Source organism: Phalacrocorax carbo, chromosome 6, assembly GCF_963921805.1.
Source record: "Phalacrocorax carbo chromosome 6, bPhaCar2.1, whole genome shotgun sequence".
Taxonomy (NCBI): domain Eukaryota; kingdom Metazoa; phylum Chordata; class Aves; order Suliformes; family Phalacrocoracidae; genus Phalacrocorax; species Phalacrocorax carbo.
The window spans coordinates 31,805,988-31,824,269 of record NC_087518.1 but is presented as its reverse complement, the minus strand read 5'-3'; the positions used below and the strand labels follow the sequence as shown (position 1 = coordinate 31,824,269).

Below are 18,282 nucleotides of genomic sequence, written 5' to 3'. Positions count from 1 at the left end.
CACACAAAACCAGAGGCCCCATGTGCACCAGCACCTCCAACCCCCTTTTTCCTCTCCTCACCTCACTGTGCTGCAGCTGGATCTATGATGGCAGAGGCCATGCACATGGCAGGACGCCCTCTCTGAAGTCATTAGTCTTCACAGCGGGAAGAGAAAATCGTCCAAGTCTGGGCTTGGTGGCACGCAGGCCGTGCTGCTGCGCTGGAGGACGGCAGCCACAGGGGCCTGCCCATGCCAGCCGTCCCCAGCTATGTCCCTTTGAACTGGGGCCCAGGGAGAGCACCGCTGCTCTGTCTCCAACCCCCTCTCTGTGTTTTTAATTTTAAAAGCAATTTAGCAATTAAACCCAGTGTGGAGCACTGGCTGCAGGAACAAGGGCTGCTGCCATTGTGGGCGCCCTAAGCCAGGCTGGGGACAGGGCAATGCTCATGAGACAGGGGACCCCATGCTGGGGATGTGCTGAGTGGTGTGGTCAGGGTCCTGAAACCACCATGAGGTACCACTGCCAAGGTGGGAAAACACAGGCAGAAATACGGCTCCCTGCCCTGTTTGTCTCCAAGGGACAAGTGTCCGACAGGGATGTCCCCAGCTCCTCTGCGCCCATCTAATAAGAAGCACTGAGGGTTATTCCCCCTGCCAGGGACTTGCTCATTTTGGGATGTGTTTGGTTTAGTAGTGTCTCACAGTGGGTTGGAAAGAGCCCACAGCCATCCATGACCACTGATGGCTTTGGTGCCAGCCTGTGCCTTGATCAGAGCTACCAGCAGCATGCTGAACCCACCACCTTGCAAAAAGCAAGTGGGCAACTTTGTCCATTGAGGCAGGGAGTAAAAATGGATAAGCACAGGTGGAGAAATATTTGCTTCCTCCCCCTCTGCTTTTCTGTTGCTCCTGGGTGTGGGACTGCAGCTTCACACTTTTCTTCCCATGCACATTGCTCTTCTCTAGCTTCTTCCCAATCTAGCTGCTCCATCATCTAAGGGGAGAGGGGAGAAAAAGCTGCTCTGGGGGATTTGGGGCAGCTTTTTGGACCCAGCTTCATCCTGATATCCCCATGGGAGCCTTCTCCATGCTCATGCTTGAAATTCTGCCTTTACTCCTGCAGCAGTGTTCACACCTGGCTGGGATACATGTTGTCTTGGGTCTCTTTTTATATACTGAAATTGGCTATGATAAATCACACGCAGTGTTTCCAGCGTACTCTTCTGCTTGGGGCAGAGAAACCTTTTTCCTCATCCAGATCTCTTTTTCCTCAAGGTGCAACACAGCCCTGGGCCATGGTGGGGCCATCGAAGTCCTTCTGCCCTTCTCTGGCCTCTTGAGAAGGCTCCAATGCTGCAGTACTGGGGCTTTTTCAGCACTGCCCTTTGAGACCTCCTCTCCCAAGTTGTTTGAAACTGGGGCCATTTTGTATTTCTTCCTTGAACATGTCAGGTTTTTGTTTCAGAAAATGGTAGCAGCTGAAACCATGCTTAACTCAACCACCCCTGCCTGCAGCTTCACTATTTACAGGGGCTCTTGAAAGTGTGTCTACACTAAGCATTGTGATGCCGGGACCAGCTTGATGTTTAATGAGGATTTTTTTCTGTGCTGCGATCTGTTCCTGATGTCCAGGTGCTGCTTGGTGGAGCACTGCCTGCAAGGGCTTGTGATGGTGGAGGTCTCTTCTACCTGTCCAGGGTGTCCCTGTGAACCCATAGCCTCCACAGGGTCATGTCTGTAATGAACTCTCTTTGGTCCAGCAGAACCATCTTGTCAGAGCCCATTTAACTGAATAACTTGTAACTTTAACCTGGTGTTTACTTTTTTGGGGATGGAGGTTGAGCTGCCAGGCCACACTGTCTTTTGTTGCGCTCATCAGCTCACTACCACCTCTAGCAACAAGGTTGCCCACAGGCTTACCTGAAAGAGATATCTGCAAATCCTCTACTCTCTCCCCTTGTCTCAAGGCGAGATCAACTGTGCCTGAATAATTTCTGACCATTGTTTGTCTAATATGCTCCTAACCCCTTCAATATTGGAGTGATGTGTTGCAGCCGTGGGTAGTACAAGCTAGGCAGCCAGTCAGTCCCTGGAGAAGCCGCATCAGCTCTTAGCGAAGGGGAGGTGAGCCAACCAGGACCTGGGGGCTCTGCCAAATCCCTCAGCATGCTTGGGAGCAACGTGGTCTGGCTATGACCTCTTTTGTTTTCCTAGGGTGGTGTTTTTATCTGAAAACTTATTTCAAGCCTTTGGTTTAAATAGTTTTGCCATTGGTTTGGTTTTATTTACAGTGATTAGGGGCCGACTCAGTGTCTGTTCACTCAGCAGCATCTAATTTTGCTCATGAAGGTGAGCTCATCTGTGAACTTTATTGGCAATGGCAGTGAGACTTTATGTGTGTGTGTATTTTGGGTACCATGCTGAGATCCATGCTACCACAGTACATCCCTTACCCAAAGCATCCAGTCCGTAAATCAGTTTTTAAAAAAATAAGATCTTTTTGATCATGGGTAGCAGATACATTTGATTAGCTGCTTTTTTTTTTTTTTTTTTTGTGCTGCTCTTCAGCTGTTTTGAACAAATCTGGCTGGTGCTTTTTTGTGTTCACAGTCTGTGTTCCTACTTTGATATGCATTGTTAATTAGCTGGTTTTTGGCTCTTGCTCTAACGTTTCCTGGGTAGGATACAGTTTCTAGCAATACAACCAACCCTGCCTCGTCTTTGCTCATCAGACAAAATTCCTGCAGTTACTTCGTGGTATGACTCGAGCAAAAGACAAATCATCTCATTCTGTGTTTAATAAACTGTTACCTGCCCACATTTATACTCCTTCATCTCAGCCCTTAGATCATTCATGCGATGTCCCACGGCTTTTCCATCCCCATGTGCCCTGGGTGCCCTTTTCAGATACCCTGATGAGATTTAAGACAGTCTGCTTTTAAAGGGTCTTTATCAATGTGCCCCGTCAACTTGTAATGGGCTTCACCCTGTCATGGGGAGGTTTTAGGCCAGTTTAAGGCAATTTGGCAAATGTGTCTGGCTGGGCATGCTCATCTTCTTCTAGCAGTAGGCAAGTGGGGGCCACCCCAGCCTCCCTCCCATGCAGGGCAACTTATCCCTTTCTCCACCCCACAGCCTTGCAGCCTCTTTTTGCAGCACAGGACCCAAATTAGCCCATGGCCTGCTCACCCACCTCCCCTTTCCACGGTGCTTCTTCTCTTCTGCATGCAGTTACACCCTCCCTAGCTGTGCACCTGCTCTTCCTGTCCCATCCCTACGTACCATCCACTCCCCACCCACAGAGGAGCCGGGGACATGCTGAAGTGACAAAAACAGCACTTGTCCTGCTTAAAGTATTTTTTTTTCTCTTTTTTTCCCCAGCCGTTTTTCAATCCTTTTCCCCCCCTCTGCCTCTCTCCATCCCCTGCTGTGTGCCTCGGCTTTGCGAGCTTGAAGGATGGCCAGATTAAAAGCTCCTCTTTCTTTCAGATCCTTTCACCAAACCTCCCATCCGCCTCCTCTTCCCACCCCATTCTCCTCGCAGATTTACGGGCAACCCAGAGAAAAAGTGCCAGCATTAGCATTTTTAATAAAGAGCTGCTTGGAAGGGGGTGGGGAGCTGGGAAGGGGAGAGGCATCAGCAGCTGAAGCCAGAGCCAAGCTGTTGCAAAGCAAAGCGAAGTTGGGAAGGAGCTGGGATGGGTGTCGCTGGCAGGATAAGTCAGCAGCTCGGTGCTCATGTCACATCTGTTCTCTGCTCGCCACCCATCAGGGTGGTGTTGGGTCTTCGTGGGACCCCACTGTGGTCATTATGGGGAGCTGGTCTGGGGGCTGCAGAAGGGGTGTGAGCACTGTGGGAATGTTTCTGGGCTGTTTGCCCTGGGCTTAAATTCCTGAGCCGCCAGCAAAGGGATGTGGTGAGTGCCTTGGCCTGTGCTGCTCACTTCCAGCACACACTTGAGCTGGTGCTTTGCTATTGTAACAGGGTTTGGCATGGCTGTCCTTGTGCTGCTCACTAGGTGGAAACCCCCAGGAGCACTGGGGGTCAGGGAACCAGACACGAAGTCACCAATTTCAGTGCGTAACAGATGACCACCTTCACACTTACATGCAGCATCTTCTCAGTGCCCTCTCCTGCAGCCCGTCTGACCTCCCTACCAGCTTCCCTCAAGTAGCTGCTCTAGGTTATCTCATTGCAGCTGCATCCTGTGAGCACTGCCCTTTGATTCCTTATCCCACCCATCCTGTCTAGAAGAGCTTTGCAGGGAGCAAGGGCTGGCAGGAGTGCGGTTCTTGATGCTGGAAGTTAGTCTGGCTTCCTCCCCTTGTGGCTGCAATCTGAGTGTGGCCAGAGTCCTGTTGAGATGGGTCAGAGCATCACCAGCAGCACCAGGTCCAGAGGGCTTAGCTGATATTTTGGGACCTTCCACTCAAGCCTGGATATGGAGCAAAGTGTAGCTGATAGACCAGCTGGAAAAAAGCAAAGACGTTTGAAGATCATCCTGGGGATGCACTGGAAGTGCATTGGCCATAGGAACTTGCTGACTGCATGTGGGGAGAGTGCTGGTTCTCAGCTGCCCGGGTGATCCTCTGTTTTGTTGTTTCAGATACCTACCTGAGTGCCAAGGCTTGCAGGGAGCTGAGAGCTGTCATTTCTGGCCCATTTAATCCAACCTGATCAGGTGTAGAGCTGCTTCTGATCAGTCTCTTTCCTTTGTGAGCTCTGAAGACCATGCAACCAAAATACCTGCCAAGAGCGACAAAAACCAGAGCAGCGAGGCACCTACAGTGATCACGGAAAGCGGGGAGGGAGACAGCCGTGGGGGCACACACTTGCATGCATGGGAGAGGAAGGAGGGGGTGAAAAAGTGGCAGAGGCACAGGGAGCAGAAGGCAGTGATGGAGGAGGTGAGGTGTGTCTGCGGGAGGAGATCTCACCCCATCTTCTGCAGCCAAAGGCACAAAGGCACAAATCAGCAAGAGTGCATGGGCAGAAACATCAGCACTGAGCTCCTGGAGATGAGGTTGGATAAGTGGCTCTTGTTGAGCTGGAGGTCTTGTCCCAGGACTTCCCTGCAGAAGGTACTGCATCCTTGCAGGCAAAATGGTGCCTGGCAGCATTGGTTGTCCCCTGCCATGTAGCTAAAGGCTGAACCTTCCTTTTAATGGGCCTTTTTTGACCCCAAGTAGAGGCAAAGTAAGGCAGGCTGGGGACATGCCACAAGCTCCCTTCCTGGAGCATGGAAACCTCTTCCTTGGCTCACCATCATCATCACATGAATTTTAGCCACAGTTGGAAATTGCACCCTCGGTGGATGCAACCTGGTCTGGGTGCTGATTTCCATCTCGCAGGCAGGTCCAAGCCCTCTGTGTGTGTGTCCCGGATGTGTTGGCATTCATGGGCTGTGAGATGTGCTGTCTGGCAGAGGTCCGGCAGCTAGCACACCTCTGCAGCACCTGCCCTGGGGCTCAGCTCTGCTGCAAGGCAAGATGGGCTCTTCACAATTGCTTTTCCACCTGAGTCAATGGGGAACAATACCTTGCCTCTGCTTTTGTTCCCTGCCTGGCGTGCTCCTGAGAAGCAAGAATAAAACCCATCTGCGGGAGCACTGGAAGGCGGAGGCACGAAGCATTCAAGGCATCAGCGAGACAGGAACACATCACTTTCTGGCCAAAGCTGACCTCGTTCAGGGCAATCCAATCTGCAGGCTGAATGTAATCCCCTGCTCCCAGCTGACTGGATGGGAAAGTAGCATTGTATTCCAGCAAGGAAATAAGACGGCACACTGTAATCCTGCAATCAGGATTTTTTTTTTGTCCTTGCTGAAATAACTTCAGATTAGAAATTAAAGTGCTTGTGCAGGAGAGCTGTAATTGCCTCTGGAGAAAATCCCTGGGCTTGTCGGCAGCAAATGATCCTCTCACCCTGAATTTTAAGAGCAGCGATGTGAAGGGTTGGAAAAACTCTTTTGTTTCTCAGCTCTGAGGTCTTGCAAAGGGGATTTGGAGCTTAAGGGTTTGGGAGCAGGGTTTGTGTTGCCTGATTCAAAGCCCACCTCAGTCAGTTCTCTGTGCTTCCTCTTGCTCTGACTTGTCAGCCTCACTCTGCAGGTGATGCTCTGCCAGTGGGGCCATGCTGGCAGGGGATGCACATCCTGAGGTGTTCTGGTCACAGGTGTCCCACTGAAGGGCACTGGTTACTGAGTCTCAGTTGCACATCGCCCTGTGCTATCTAGGGTAACAGGGATGGAGGCGACGGGGCCATCAGCTCTCCAGCTTCCCGCTTGGCTCCAAACTTCCAGCTTGTCTTCCAGACCCCTTTGCAAAGTCCAGTGGGGGCTGAGGCTTCCTCATTTCCCCTCCTGAAACAATGAACCCTGGGGGAATAAGGCAGGTGGCGAAGCTGTGGGCCTAGGCCTGACATGCTCCCTTGCAAAAGCCTTGCAGAGAAAGAGTTCAGCTGCTTTTTGGGTTTTGATTTGGTTTTGGTTTGGTGGGTTTTTTTCAGTTCAATGGCTGTGACGCAAATCCCTAAAATGGAAGCTGGGCAGGTGGTACCTGAGCGCGCAGAAGCATGAGGCTCACAGATGCCAGTGGGTAGGGGGGATGGGAGCATGCTGTACCCCAAAATTAAGGATGTAATATGCCACCAACCCATTGGCAGGTTGGGCTGGGGTGAGGAGCTGATGTTGTAGGAACTCCAAAATTAAGATCTTGGATGTGGGGCTATTTTATCACCTTGTCCTTGATTGGTTTGAGCTAACTCATCCCAGGACCCCTCAGTGTGTGAGCTGGGGGCTAAACTGGGGAAGCATTTCAGGCTGTGAGGGGCGGTGGGGGCATGATGCTGGCATGATGCTCCTGGGTTTCTCTTCCAGGCCTTGGCCGTACACCATCTTCCAGCGGGGCTTCGACTTGGTGCTGGGCGAGCAGCCGTCCGACAAGATTTTTCGGTAAGCAGTAAAGGCAACCTGGTCAGCACATTTTGGGGCTCAAAAATACAATTCCGGACATAGAGGCAGGCCCCAGCTGGCAGGGCTGAGCATGGCTGTTTTGTGCCACCTCCTGGGGACACGCGAGCATGGCTGGGAAGGTCCTACTACACCTGCCGTGTGGGCTGCTGGATGCCCAGCAGCTAGTTCCTCCGCTCTATCCATGATGAGAGCGAAGTTTAGGCTTTGAAGGAGGATTTCTACCAAAAAGAGAAATGTCTGTCTTTTTTTAATTTTCTAAATTACTTGTGCTTTTGGGGGTCATTTGGGTGCATTGGACTTGATGATCTTAGAGGTCTTTTCCAACCTTAATGATTCTATGATTTGGAGGAGCCCCCCACTTCACTCTGCCCATCTGCCTTTACTCAGGCTGGCATCCCTGCAGGGCAGAGGGGAGGTTCAAGGGCTTGATTTTGGGTAGAGGCAGCCCTCCAGGATCAGCATTTTCCTCCATGCCAGCCTTTGCTGCTCTACCTGGCAGGTTCACCTACACCCTGGGAGAAGGCATGTGGCTGCCACTAAGTAAGAGCTTTGTTATCCCACCGGCCGAGCTGGCCATCAACCCCTCGGCCAAGTGCAAGACTGATATGACAGTGATGGAGGATGCAGTGGAGGTCAGGTGGGTGATATGGTGGGGCTAGGGCATTTAGGAGGCGTTTCAGCAGATAAACTGGTGGTGCATCTCAGGAGTGAGGGGACCAACCAGAAGAACGTGGGGCTTGATGAGAGCTGGGACCCCTGCCCCACCTTTTGCAGGTGGAGATTAGTATGGCCATTAACCTGCCCCTCTTTAGTGCTTGCAAAGCTGAACCTTTGGAGGTAGCTCTCAATATCTCAGTAGCTCCTGCATCCCTCTAAAAGCTTGGCTGCCATTCAGTTCGCTGTCAGCCCGAGGGAGACCTGAGCTCTGGAAAAACCCACACAGCAGCCACGGTTGTGTACGTGTTCGCAACCTCTCATCGGAGCAGTGACACACCTCCTCCCCCTCCTCCTCGCAGGGAAGAGCTGATGACCTCCTCCTCCTTCGACAGCCTGGAGGTTCTCCTGGACTCCTTCGGCCCTGTCCGTGACTGCTCCCGGGACAATGGGGGCTGCAGCAAGAACTTCCGCTGCATCTCGGACCGCAAGCTGGACTCGACGGGCTGCGTGGTGCGTGGCCCCCCAGGAACCTGCAAATCTCCTTTGGTGTGAGCAAGGAAGGGGAGGGCGGAAGGGGAAGGGCTGCATCCTTCCTCCCTTCCCATCACCTTGGGATGGATATTTTGGGGTTGGTTTTGCAGCGGGATGAGATATTTTCAGGCTGGCATCTCCTCCATCCCTGCCCTTGCTGCATGCATGCACGAGGGAGCAAGAGCCCATCTGCTTGATGGCTTTCTAGGAGGTCCCACATCACTCGTGTGTCCTCTGTCACCACCACAGATGCTTTGCTGTGCAGGGAAAGTGTGTGCCCTGAAACAGAGGGGTTTGTGGGGCTGGGGCGTCCTGCTGTGATGCCACGAGAGCTGAACATCAGGATGGGGAGGCTGTGAGCATGGGGCAGATGGTGGGTTTGGAAAGAGCAGCATTGCTTTTGTTGTCACCGGAGCTGGGTGTTGGTGGAGGACTGACATGGTTTAGCCCCAGTCAGCAACTAAGCACCACACAGCTGCTTGCTCACTCCTCCCACCCCAGTGGGGTTTGGGAGAGAATCAGAAGGGCCAAAGTAAAAAAACTTGTGGGTTGAGAACAGTTTCATAATTAAAATAAAACAGTAATAGCAATAATAATAACAATAATAAAAGGAAAATAATGAGAGAGAGAGGATAGAGAGGTGAAACCTTGGGAGGGGAAAAAAACCCCAAACAACAAGTGATGCAACTGCTTACCACTGCCAACTGACGCTGCTGGTCCCCAAGGCATGATCGCTGCTTCCTCTGGCCAACTCCCCCCAGTTAATATACTGGGTGTGATGTCATATGATATGGAATATTCCTTTGGTCAATTTGGATCAACCATCTTGGCTGTGCTGCCTCCCCTCCTGGCTTCTTGTGCACCCAGCAGAGCATGGGAGGCTGGAAAAGTCCTTGACTAGTATAAACACTACTTAGCAACAACTAAAAACATCAGTGTGTTATCAATATTATTCTCATACTAAGTCCAAAACAGAGCACCATACCAGCTACAGTGAAGAAAAATAACTCTATCCTAGTTAAAACCATGATGGGTGGCTTGGGGGGCTCCCACCCCTGGGGCTGCACTCCCCAGGGCTGTAAAGAGACTTCAGTGCAGGAGGAATATCTACAGCCATGGGCGGTGTTGCTCCCGTCTGTCCCACAACCCCTGAGCATGGCTTACGCTGTGATTTCCAACAGAGAGCAGTGCCAAAGCCTTTCCCTTTGCCTCAGTCCCAGTGCCAGATTTCTTCCTCAGGGGTTTAATCTCTTGCTTCCCTCACCCCTGGCAGTGCCCAACAGGACTGAGCCCCATGAAGGATGGCACAGGCTGCTATGACCGTCACATCGGCGTGGACTGCTCAGATGGCTTTAACGGGGGCTGCGAGCAGCTGTGCCTGCAGCAGATGGTCCCCCTGCCTGAGGAGCCCCTGCTCTACAACATCCTCATGTTCTGTGGGTAAGTAGTCCATCATCGCCCTGGCCACGAGGACATCCCCAGGTACTGCTGTACCTTGCTGCTGCCACCCTGAGCTCATAGGGTTGAGAGGGAGGGCCACCCCTGTTTGCAGTCCCTTCTGGGTTGGCCTGGTGGCCCCAGTCCCCACTGGTGGGGGCTGCTGCTGATGGTGGACCCCGTGCTGGCTTCCCAGGTGCATCGAGGACTACAAGCTAGGCACAGATGGGCGGTCGTGCCAGCTTATCTCAGAGTCGTGCCCTGAGGTGGGGGACTGCGGCGAGCCCCGCGAGCTGCCCATGAACCAGACGCTCTTTGGGGAGGTCTTCTATGGCTACAACAACCACTCCAAGGAGGTGGCTGCAGGGCAGGTGCTCAAAGGGACGTTCAGGTGAGTTGGGTGTGTGGGGAGGTGACCCCAGCAGGGTCAAAACTCTCCATCCTCTCCAAGAAGAAGGCATGGGAAGCAGCCTGGGGCTGGACCTTAGCAGACAGCCTGGTCTATCCACAGCTGGCCAAGCTTTGCTGGAGATGGAGCGGCTGGTGGGGAGGGTGCTTCTGAAACTTTCCATCGAGAGTAGATATCTTTGTAAACTTTGCCCAAAACAAAGGCTTGGTGCTGGTTGGCTTTTTGGGATGGGTCACCAGCTGGTGGCAATGACCCCAGGCAGTTCTCTGTCCTCCAGCCCTCCCCTCGTCTCTGCTATTACTTTCAGGCAGAACAACTTTGCCCGGGGTTTGGAGCAGCAGCTGCCGGATGGGCTGGTGGTGGCCACAGTGCCCCTGGAGAACCAGTGCCAAGAGGAGCTCTCTGACCCCACGCCCGACCCTGAGTTCCTCACCGGTGAGTGAGTCCAGCCAGACCTGCACCTCTCCCAACAGGACAGCAGCCAGAGTTCCTGGCTTTGGCACCTAACCCTCCCAGGAGATATACCTACTGTGGGATATATATAGTCTGCTTCAGCATCCCACACTCACCTGCAGCAGCAGCAGTGGTAAGAGGAAGGCATTAAAAATGAAGGAGAGGGAGAGACTGTAAATTAATTGTGTGGCATAAAAGGTCAAGTGTCCATTGGATATTTGGGATATTTGCAAAAAGGATGCTTTTTTTATTCAAGGCAAAAAAGTTTTCCAAATACCTTTCATTTGATTTCCAAATCAAAACCCCTTTGCCAGCCTAATGAAACATTCAAAACCTACCACAACCAACCCAAAATGTTTCAGTTTGTCCTGCCAGAGCATCATGGACCATGACCATCAGGGTTATCACGGATTCCTAGACAACCTTCGAGGATTTACCTTTCTTCCAACAAGTTGCCAGCACCCCTAAATAGCCTTTGTTTCCTTGGTGCTTGTTGCTGTTGGTTGAAACGGTCAAGGACACCAGGCAGCTACTAAATGATGGATGTGGATAGTAAGGTCTTTTAGAAGTTGTCTGCAGCGTGGTCTCATATGAGTCCTTGTGCATTCACTTCATTTGGCAGAGCTCCCAGGAGGGTTTTGGGGAGCACCTGTGGGCTGCAGCCACGGTCGGATGGGTGCTGGTTGCTCTGACAGGGGGCATGGCAATGTAGGTGTGTGTGCAGGCAGATGCAGGCAGGGAGGAGGGTGCCAGTAGGTCCCGGTAGGACTGAGCTACCCCAAGACATCTGTGTTGGTGAGTTGCCCCTGCAGCCGTGGGGATGCTCAGCCCTGCCTGGAGGTGCTGGAGGACCTCCATCTCCTTATGGGGCTCTGCTGCCCTTGATATGGTTACATGGATGTAAGGAAGGCATTGCCATTGTGGCCTCAGCATCATGGCAGGGATGGTGGGACTGGGACTCCACTAGCAATTACGCCAGGGAGACAGAAGCCAGTAAATTATCCTATTCATTTCCCACTGCTCTGCTGGCATTTTGTGGCTGATTAAGAAAAAAAAAAAGTAAAGAAGTAAAATCTTCTCTGCTTGTCAGTAAGCAGATCTGGATATTGCTGCGAATACATGAGCAGGGCTGCTGAGTAAGGAAGGGCTGTTTTTGCATAAACACTTTGCAGGGAAGAACAAGGCTTTGAAGCTGTTGGTAGCAGCCAGCACTGAAGCGAGAGAGGCGCTGGAAGGCAAAGGATCTTATTGTCCTTATCCTCTGTCTTCATTGCTTGTTACGGAGGGGGGCACGCCCGTTGTTATCCTCCAGAACTCCTGCTGTGTGGCTGTTTAGCAGCAGAGTTTGCTGCTTCACTGCCGAGCAGAGGTGTGCTGTGTTGACTATACGGCAGCAGCGTTGCGAGGGAGGAGGTGGCCGTGCCCTGGCATCCTGCTGCGGCACACCACAGGATGCTCTAGTCACCAAAATTAGAGCCATGAGCACCCTTCAATTGACTTTCTGGGGCTTTGTCTGGGCTCATTGGCCTCTCTGTCCCTCTGCTCATGGAAGCTGAGCTCCTATGTGCCTTGGCTCATGCCTTAGGCAGGACAAAGTGTCTGCCCAGTCCTGGTCTCCATAAATATCTGGCTCCCATAATGCATGGTTAAATGGTTAAAGAATGGGATGTCTTTGCCTGAAGAGGGAGAAGCCCCAGGTCCTGCTCAACTCCAGCATAGCCATAACATCCCAAGGGAGCAGCAGTATCAGCAGGCATGTGGTTTCCCCTGTACACCTGTGTACCACTCGGCTCAGTCCTGACCAAAAGGAACCCCAGGGCCTCTCAGTTGGCTGCACCCAGGCATATGTGGCATGACGGTGACCATTCCCAGGCCTGCAAACTGCTCATTAAAAAGCACAGCTCTCATTAGTGGAATAATTAGCACACCTGGGCATGTCTTGGGAGCCGGCGCCGGGAAGGAAGCAAGAGGGGATGCAGGGGGAGGCTCATTATCTTCCAATGCAGAGCCCCAGACAGCAGGATGAAATGAGCCCGTGTGTTTGCCTTCAAAGCCATGATTTTAATTGCCAGGGAGCAGCTGACCCTCAGCTCTGAATGCTTTGCCACCTCCCCAGGGGGACGTGGTGTGTGCGCTGTCCTTTCCCCTGGCTTCTTCCCACCCCTCTGGCTGTGTTGCCCCAGGCACAGCTCGGGGGCTGCAGCCATCCTCATGGTGAGGCATCCTTGGGCAGTGCTGCCGACCCCACCATGTCCTTTCTCCACAGGGATGGTGAACTTCAGCGAGGTGTCCGGGTACCCCCTCTTGCAGCACTGGAAGGTGCAGTCCATCATGTACCACGTCCGGCTCAACCAGCTGACCATCTCCCAGTGTAAGCGTGCAGGGCCAGGGGAAGAAGGGAAAAAGGGGTGGCATGAAGACACACAGCCTTCTTCTGGCGGGTGATGGGCTCAGAGGTTGGTTGCCTGTCCCAAGCCTGTTGGAGGGGTGGCAAGGGCTCGGGGTCCCCTGAGATTTGAGCAACTTCTCCTGTCTCCTCCGCAGCCTTCAGCAACGCACTTCACTCCCTGGATGGCGCCACCTCCCGTGGAGATTTCATGGCACTGCTGGACCAGTTTGGCAACCACTATATCCAAGAGGCAGTATACGGCTTTGAGGAGTCCTGCTCCATCTGGTATCCCAACAGGCAGGTCCAGCGGCAGCTCTGGCTGGAGTATGAGGACATCAGCAAAGGTAGGAGCTCCGCTTGTCCCCAGGAAGGGTCCCCATGAGAGTGGGAAGCTGGGTTTGCTTTCAGCATAGCAGAGAAAGCACTAGGCCTGTGTCAGGGCTGCATCCCATCTCATCCTCTTATTTACAGCCTGTTCTTGCACCCTTTGAAGCCAGCTGAAGGACTCCCATGGACTGCAGCAGGCATTAGTCCAGGCCAGAAAGGAAGATGAATACCCACATCCCCAGGGAGTTGAGAGACAAACGCACTAATCCCACCAAACCGCCCTGCCTGATTCTGGACTTAACTGTTATTTGTCTTTAATCCTGTTCCTTCCTTCCTTTTGTCTCCACTATATCTGTTTTCTTCCACTTGCATCCTGCGGCCAGACTTTACTCCCTCTAATGTGCTTTCTTCTCCCAGGCTCTCAGCACTGTGCTTTTACTATCTGGAGCCCAGTTGTGAACTGGGAGGTTCACTGTGGTGCGGAGGGCATCCAGCACTGCTGCATCCCCTCCAGAGCCCTCACTGCAGTGAGGTGTGACAGCTCCCCTGTGGAATGGGTTTGGACATGAGCTTTCCAAAAGCAGAGGGAGCCTAATGCCTGCCTGCTGCCAGATGTCACCAGGATCACAGCATCTCTTGTGCAGGCCTTTTCAAACCTACCTGCAGGCATTTTGCTGCCTGTGCTGAGGACATTGAGCTGACCACCCAGGCTTAGGCAGCAAAAAAGAAACAGCTCCCAAGCCCAGACACAGGGGATGCCGAGTGGAGTTGCTGCTTTTTAGGTGACTGTGGTTTGCTGCCCCCCTGCCCAGGAGCTCCGGGGTGCAGGCCATGTGAGCTTGGATCTCACAGGTACCATGACCACCACATCATTTCCATCATGAAGCTTCATAATTCTCAGTATTGACACTAGCCTACAGTGCTGCTTGTGCTGTGCCCTGGCGTGGAGACATTTGTTTTCTCTCCAGGGTTCTTGTATGGGAAAGGCTTCTTTCTGAGCCTGAGACTGGATCCGGTGGGCTCAGACCTCCTGGAGCTTGGACTTCTTCCCAAGTCCACCTGTGAGAGTGCAGACTCGTGGCTGTTTTGCTGCGAGCTGTCTCCAGATGTAGCATCTTTTGATTGCAAGTACTTTTTTTTCTCCTGCAATTTCCTCCTCTTTGATTTTCCTGTTTGGAGGCTTTTCAGGTCTGGCAGTCTCTTTCCACCCACAATATCCCATTTCGGTTTCACTCTGGCACCTGCCACTTTCCCTCCTTTGCTTTTTGTTTGCAAACGTCAGGAGCTGGATATCGATTGAGAAATTGCAAGAGACAAATCATTCCCTGGCTCCTCTGCTTCCCCTGGCGCCTGCTAAGCTACAATTCACAGCCAGCCCAAAGCGATCCATTTCCAGCTTGCTGGGGGAGTAGAGCAATGCTTATGTACCCCAGGTTTTGTTTAACAGCCTTATTTTCTTTGCAGGAGTCTCGAGGATAGGCTAGCACTGGCCCATTTCTCAGCAAACCCTTGCAATAGGAAGATCTTCCTATTGAGCCATGGACGTGCTCTCTAGTGGCTCCCTGCAGCAGTCAGCCCATACCAAGCCACTGCTGGTGATGCCCTGAGCCTGCCCCAGAGGTGAGGCTTTGCCTGGGCATCCTTCAGCTTCCTCTGACCCCACCAACCACCACCAGTGGTCCCTCTGGCCCCCTTTTCTTAGGTGTAGAGCCAGAGACATCCTTTGGCAGGGATTTTGGGTGAAAAGCACAGTTCCCCTGTGCAGCAAGGCTTGGAGCAGCGGGGTGATGTGAACCAGGGCACAGCAGTGATGGGCAAATCCTACCTTCTTGACTGCTGTGCCAGGACTTTTCCCCTTGTGTGAAAATATTTCCTGCTATGGGAACACTGTAGAAAAGCACACGGTCTGGCTTGCTGCCCCATGTGACAGGGTCATGGTGGCACCTGGCATCAGGCACCTTTGTGCAGAGCTGGGAAAAGCTCGACTGTAGCGATGCTTTCCTCCTGCAAATCTTTTTTTCTGAGCCGGTTGGGATGCAGCATTGCCTGAGGTTTGGCAGGGTAGGACCTGCAGATATTTCCACATATGCACAGGGCAGAGGATAAATGAGCCTTCAGCCTCATCACAGTCCAGCTGGGGGTCTGCAGTCCTGATGAATGTATCTGCCTCCATCTTACCATTTTCTTTTGCTTTGTGATGGTGCTTTGTAAACTAAGCCTTTAAGGAGAGACCCTATTTCCTTGCCCACTTCCGTCATGCCTCATGGCAGCGTAGAGACAGGAGAGCCAGGCTCAAGCCAGCTTCTGAAAGGGGACTGCTCCCCATCTCCCTTCCCCTGCATGGAGACCGAGTGCAGGAGCAGTGGAGGGGCTGGAGAGGGGCTTAGTGTCTTTGTAGCCATTTCAGGAGCTTTCTGGGCATCATGAGGCACTGACAAGTCTTCCCTGATCATTCTGAGCTCTTCAGTGCTGCTGGCTGCAGATCTTTGTGTAGGGTGTACCAAGGCAGCATTGCTGCTGTGCACCTTGGTCTGACACTCATCCTCTCTGGCCTCCAACATGCTCTGTCACATCAGCTTTGATGGAGGTCCTTGGGAACTGAGGGAGTTGAGCAAAGAAATCAGCTGTTAGGCCAGGAGGGCTTTTGCAGTGGAGTGGTTTGGCAGCAGGTTTTGGGGGGGCAGTGTGGGGTGAAGGTGCCCAGGCAGGTCCTTCATGAGTCTCCAGCTACACAAAGGAGGCTCCCTCTCGTGGGGACCTGCTGCAAGGGTGGTCTGTCCCAGTGACAGCCAAAGGGCTGGGGCTGGGGAAACAGAGGCACAGCGAGACAAAAGGACCTGCAATGGTAGAGGCCAGGTGGACTTTTCAGTCCTGATTCCTCCTCTGAAGACCAGTGAGCATATCATCCCTACAGAGCAAACGGGGAGCTCTTAAGGATACAGGGGGGCCTCTGGGCAGCACTGCCTCTCTCCTGGGTGGAAGGCAGGGCTCTAGTCCTTTCGTATCCCCTTATCAATGGCTTGGAGCCCACCTTGGTGCCCCTCTTTTCCCCCTTCCCCAGGCAACTCCCCCTCAGATGAGTCGGAGGAGCGTGAGCGGGACCCCAAGGTGCTCACCTTCCCCGAGTACATCGCCAGCCTCTCCGAGTCGGGCACAAAGCGCATGGCAGCCGGCGTGCGGATGGAGTGCCAGAGCCGAGGGCGCTGCCCCTCTTCCTGTCCCCTCTGCCATGTCACCTCCAGTCCTGATGTGCCAGCTGAGCCCATCCTGCTGGAGGTCACCAAAGCAGCCCCCATCTACGAGCTGGTCACCAACAACCAGACCCAGCGGGTGAGGAGCCACTGGCTGGGGGTGGTGGGGTGGGCATGGTGGGGGTGGCAGAACAGCATCGGGGTGGTCATTCCAGGCAGCTTTCCCTAGTAACGTCATGTCAAGCCAAGGCAGCCTTTGCCTGTTGGCCAGCCCTGCTCTCCTGGGTGGAGATAGATGAGCACTGACTCGAGTGGTGGTGGGATGGGAGGTCACCTGCCCAGGGCTCACTCCCTTCTCCTCTCTCCCAGCTCTTGCAGGAGGCCACCATGAGCTCACTGTGGTGCTCAGGCAGCGGGGACGTCATTGAGGACTGGTGCCGCTGTGACTCGAGTGCCTTTGGTGCTGATGGGCTGCCCACTTGTGCACCTCTCCCACACCCCATGTAGGTCTCCATGCATGCCCAGCCTGGTGTCTTGGTGTGATGGGTCTGGGAAGAGGCAGCAATGGCCAACAGCATGGTGGCAGGAGGTGGTGGGGCTGGGGTCGCTTTATGGGACAGGTCTGCAAGCGGATGGGGGACCTGGAAATCAGGCAGAGGGTGCAGAGATGCAGTGTCTATTCTAAATTCTGCTGAGGACTGGGGAACTGGTTTTGGATCCATCCTGGTAGAGCAACCCAGGGAAGGAGTCCTTTGGACCACCATGCCCAGAGCCAGGAGGGGTAGGAAAGGTGGAGTCAATTTTCTCCTGAGGTTGCTCTCTCCCATAGGTTAAATGCTTTGAAGCCCTTTTGATGTGGGAGAGTAATGCAAAAAATGGTCCCTACATAGTGCCGTACAGAAACCAACTCATTTCTCGTGCATTTGCATGTCGTCTGCACCACAGAGTAAGTGGCACTAGCAAACACGCACGCTGCCTTTTGCAGCAGCCATGGGGACTAGCTGTACAGGTTGTCCTCAGCATCTCTCCCATACTATGTGCCTCATCCTGGTGGTTTTGCTGCCTTTTTAAGGCATAGAGGAGCAGCAAGGCAGTGATGGACATGGGTGAGGGTGAGCATGGGTGGGTGGTGGGGACGGCCAGCAGACCTTGCTCTCCTGAGATGCTGACCAGCCGGCATTGCCCCCCAGCCTACGGCTCTCCACCGTTCATGAGCCCAGCAGTACACTGGTGGTGCTGGAGTGGGGGCACTCAGAGCCCCCAATTGGGGTGCAGATCGTCGACTACCTCCTTCGTCAAGAGAAAGTCACTGACAGAATGGACCACTCCAAGGTGGAGACAGGTGAGTGGGGACTCCATTGGTTCTTTCTGGGGAGGGTGGGATGGAGATGTTGGAGGAGAGCCTCTGCCTGCCTCTTTGCAAGGGCATGCTGCAACATATCCAGTATCCTGTGGAAGAGAAAGCAGCCCTTCTCCTGCCCACCATGCTGCAGAAGTGGCAGCTCCACGCCATGGTGATGAGCCTTGATGGAAAAGCAATGGGTCTGTCTCTGCATCAACCTCATGCATGAGCTTTGCTCCCCCCCAGCACCAGGCAGTGTGGTAGCAGGCACAGACCTCAGTGGCTCTCTACAGCCCCGGGGACACCTGTGTGCATCTATGGTGCCTCCTCCCCTCTCTCCCTAGAGACGGTGCTGAGCTTTGTGGACGACATCATCTCTGGCGCCAAGTCACCCTGTGCCATGCCGGCCCAAGTGCCTGACAGGCTCTCCTCCACCATCTCCCTCATTGTTCGCTGCTTGGAGCCTGACACCACCTACATGTGAGTCGCCTCCCCCATGCCATGCCCGTGGCAGCACTGTCTCCCTGACCATGGTGCTCCTGCCTGATGCTGCCTGTGTTTGCATTAAGTCTTGGGAGTCTAGACCTTCA

At 53.4% G+C, this 18,282-nt stretch overlaps 1 protein-coding gene across 3 annotated transcripts in view; it reads left to right on the top strand.

The window, feature by feature from the left end:
• Window positions 1–18,282, top strand: part of ASTN1 (astrotactin 1) — a 56,639-nt gene that overhangs the window by 28,671 nt on the left and 9,686 nt on the right. For all 3 annotated transcript variants that reach the window (XM_064454449.1, XM_064454448.1, XM_064454447.1), the window contains exons 9-20: window positions 6,861–6,935; window positions 7,456–7,593; window positions 7,973–8,123; window positions 9,418–9,584; window positions 9,778–9,972; window positions 10,298–10,425; window positions 12,710–12,814; window positions 12,988–13,176; window positions 16,221–16,489; window positions 16,720–16,853; window positions 17,541–17,692; window positions 18,037–18,172. In XM_064454449.1, coding sequence (XP_064310519.1) covers window positions 6,861–6,935; window positions 7,456–7,593; window positions 7,973–8,123; window positions 9,418–9,584; window positions 9,778–9,972; window positions 10,298–10,425; window positions 12,710–12,814; window positions 12,988–13,176; window positions 16,221–16,489; window positions 16,720–16,853; window positions 17,541–17,692; window positions 18,037–18,172 — 1,839 coding nt within the window. The remainder of the gene's footprint in view (window positions 1–6,860; window positions 6,936–7,455; window positions 7,594–7,972; window positions 8,124–9,417; window positions 9,585–9,777; window positions 9,973–10,297; window positions 10,426–12,709; window positions 12,815–12,987; window positions 13,177–16,220; window positions 16,490–16,719; window positions 16,854–17,540; window positions 17,693–18,036; window positions 18,173–18,282) is intronic.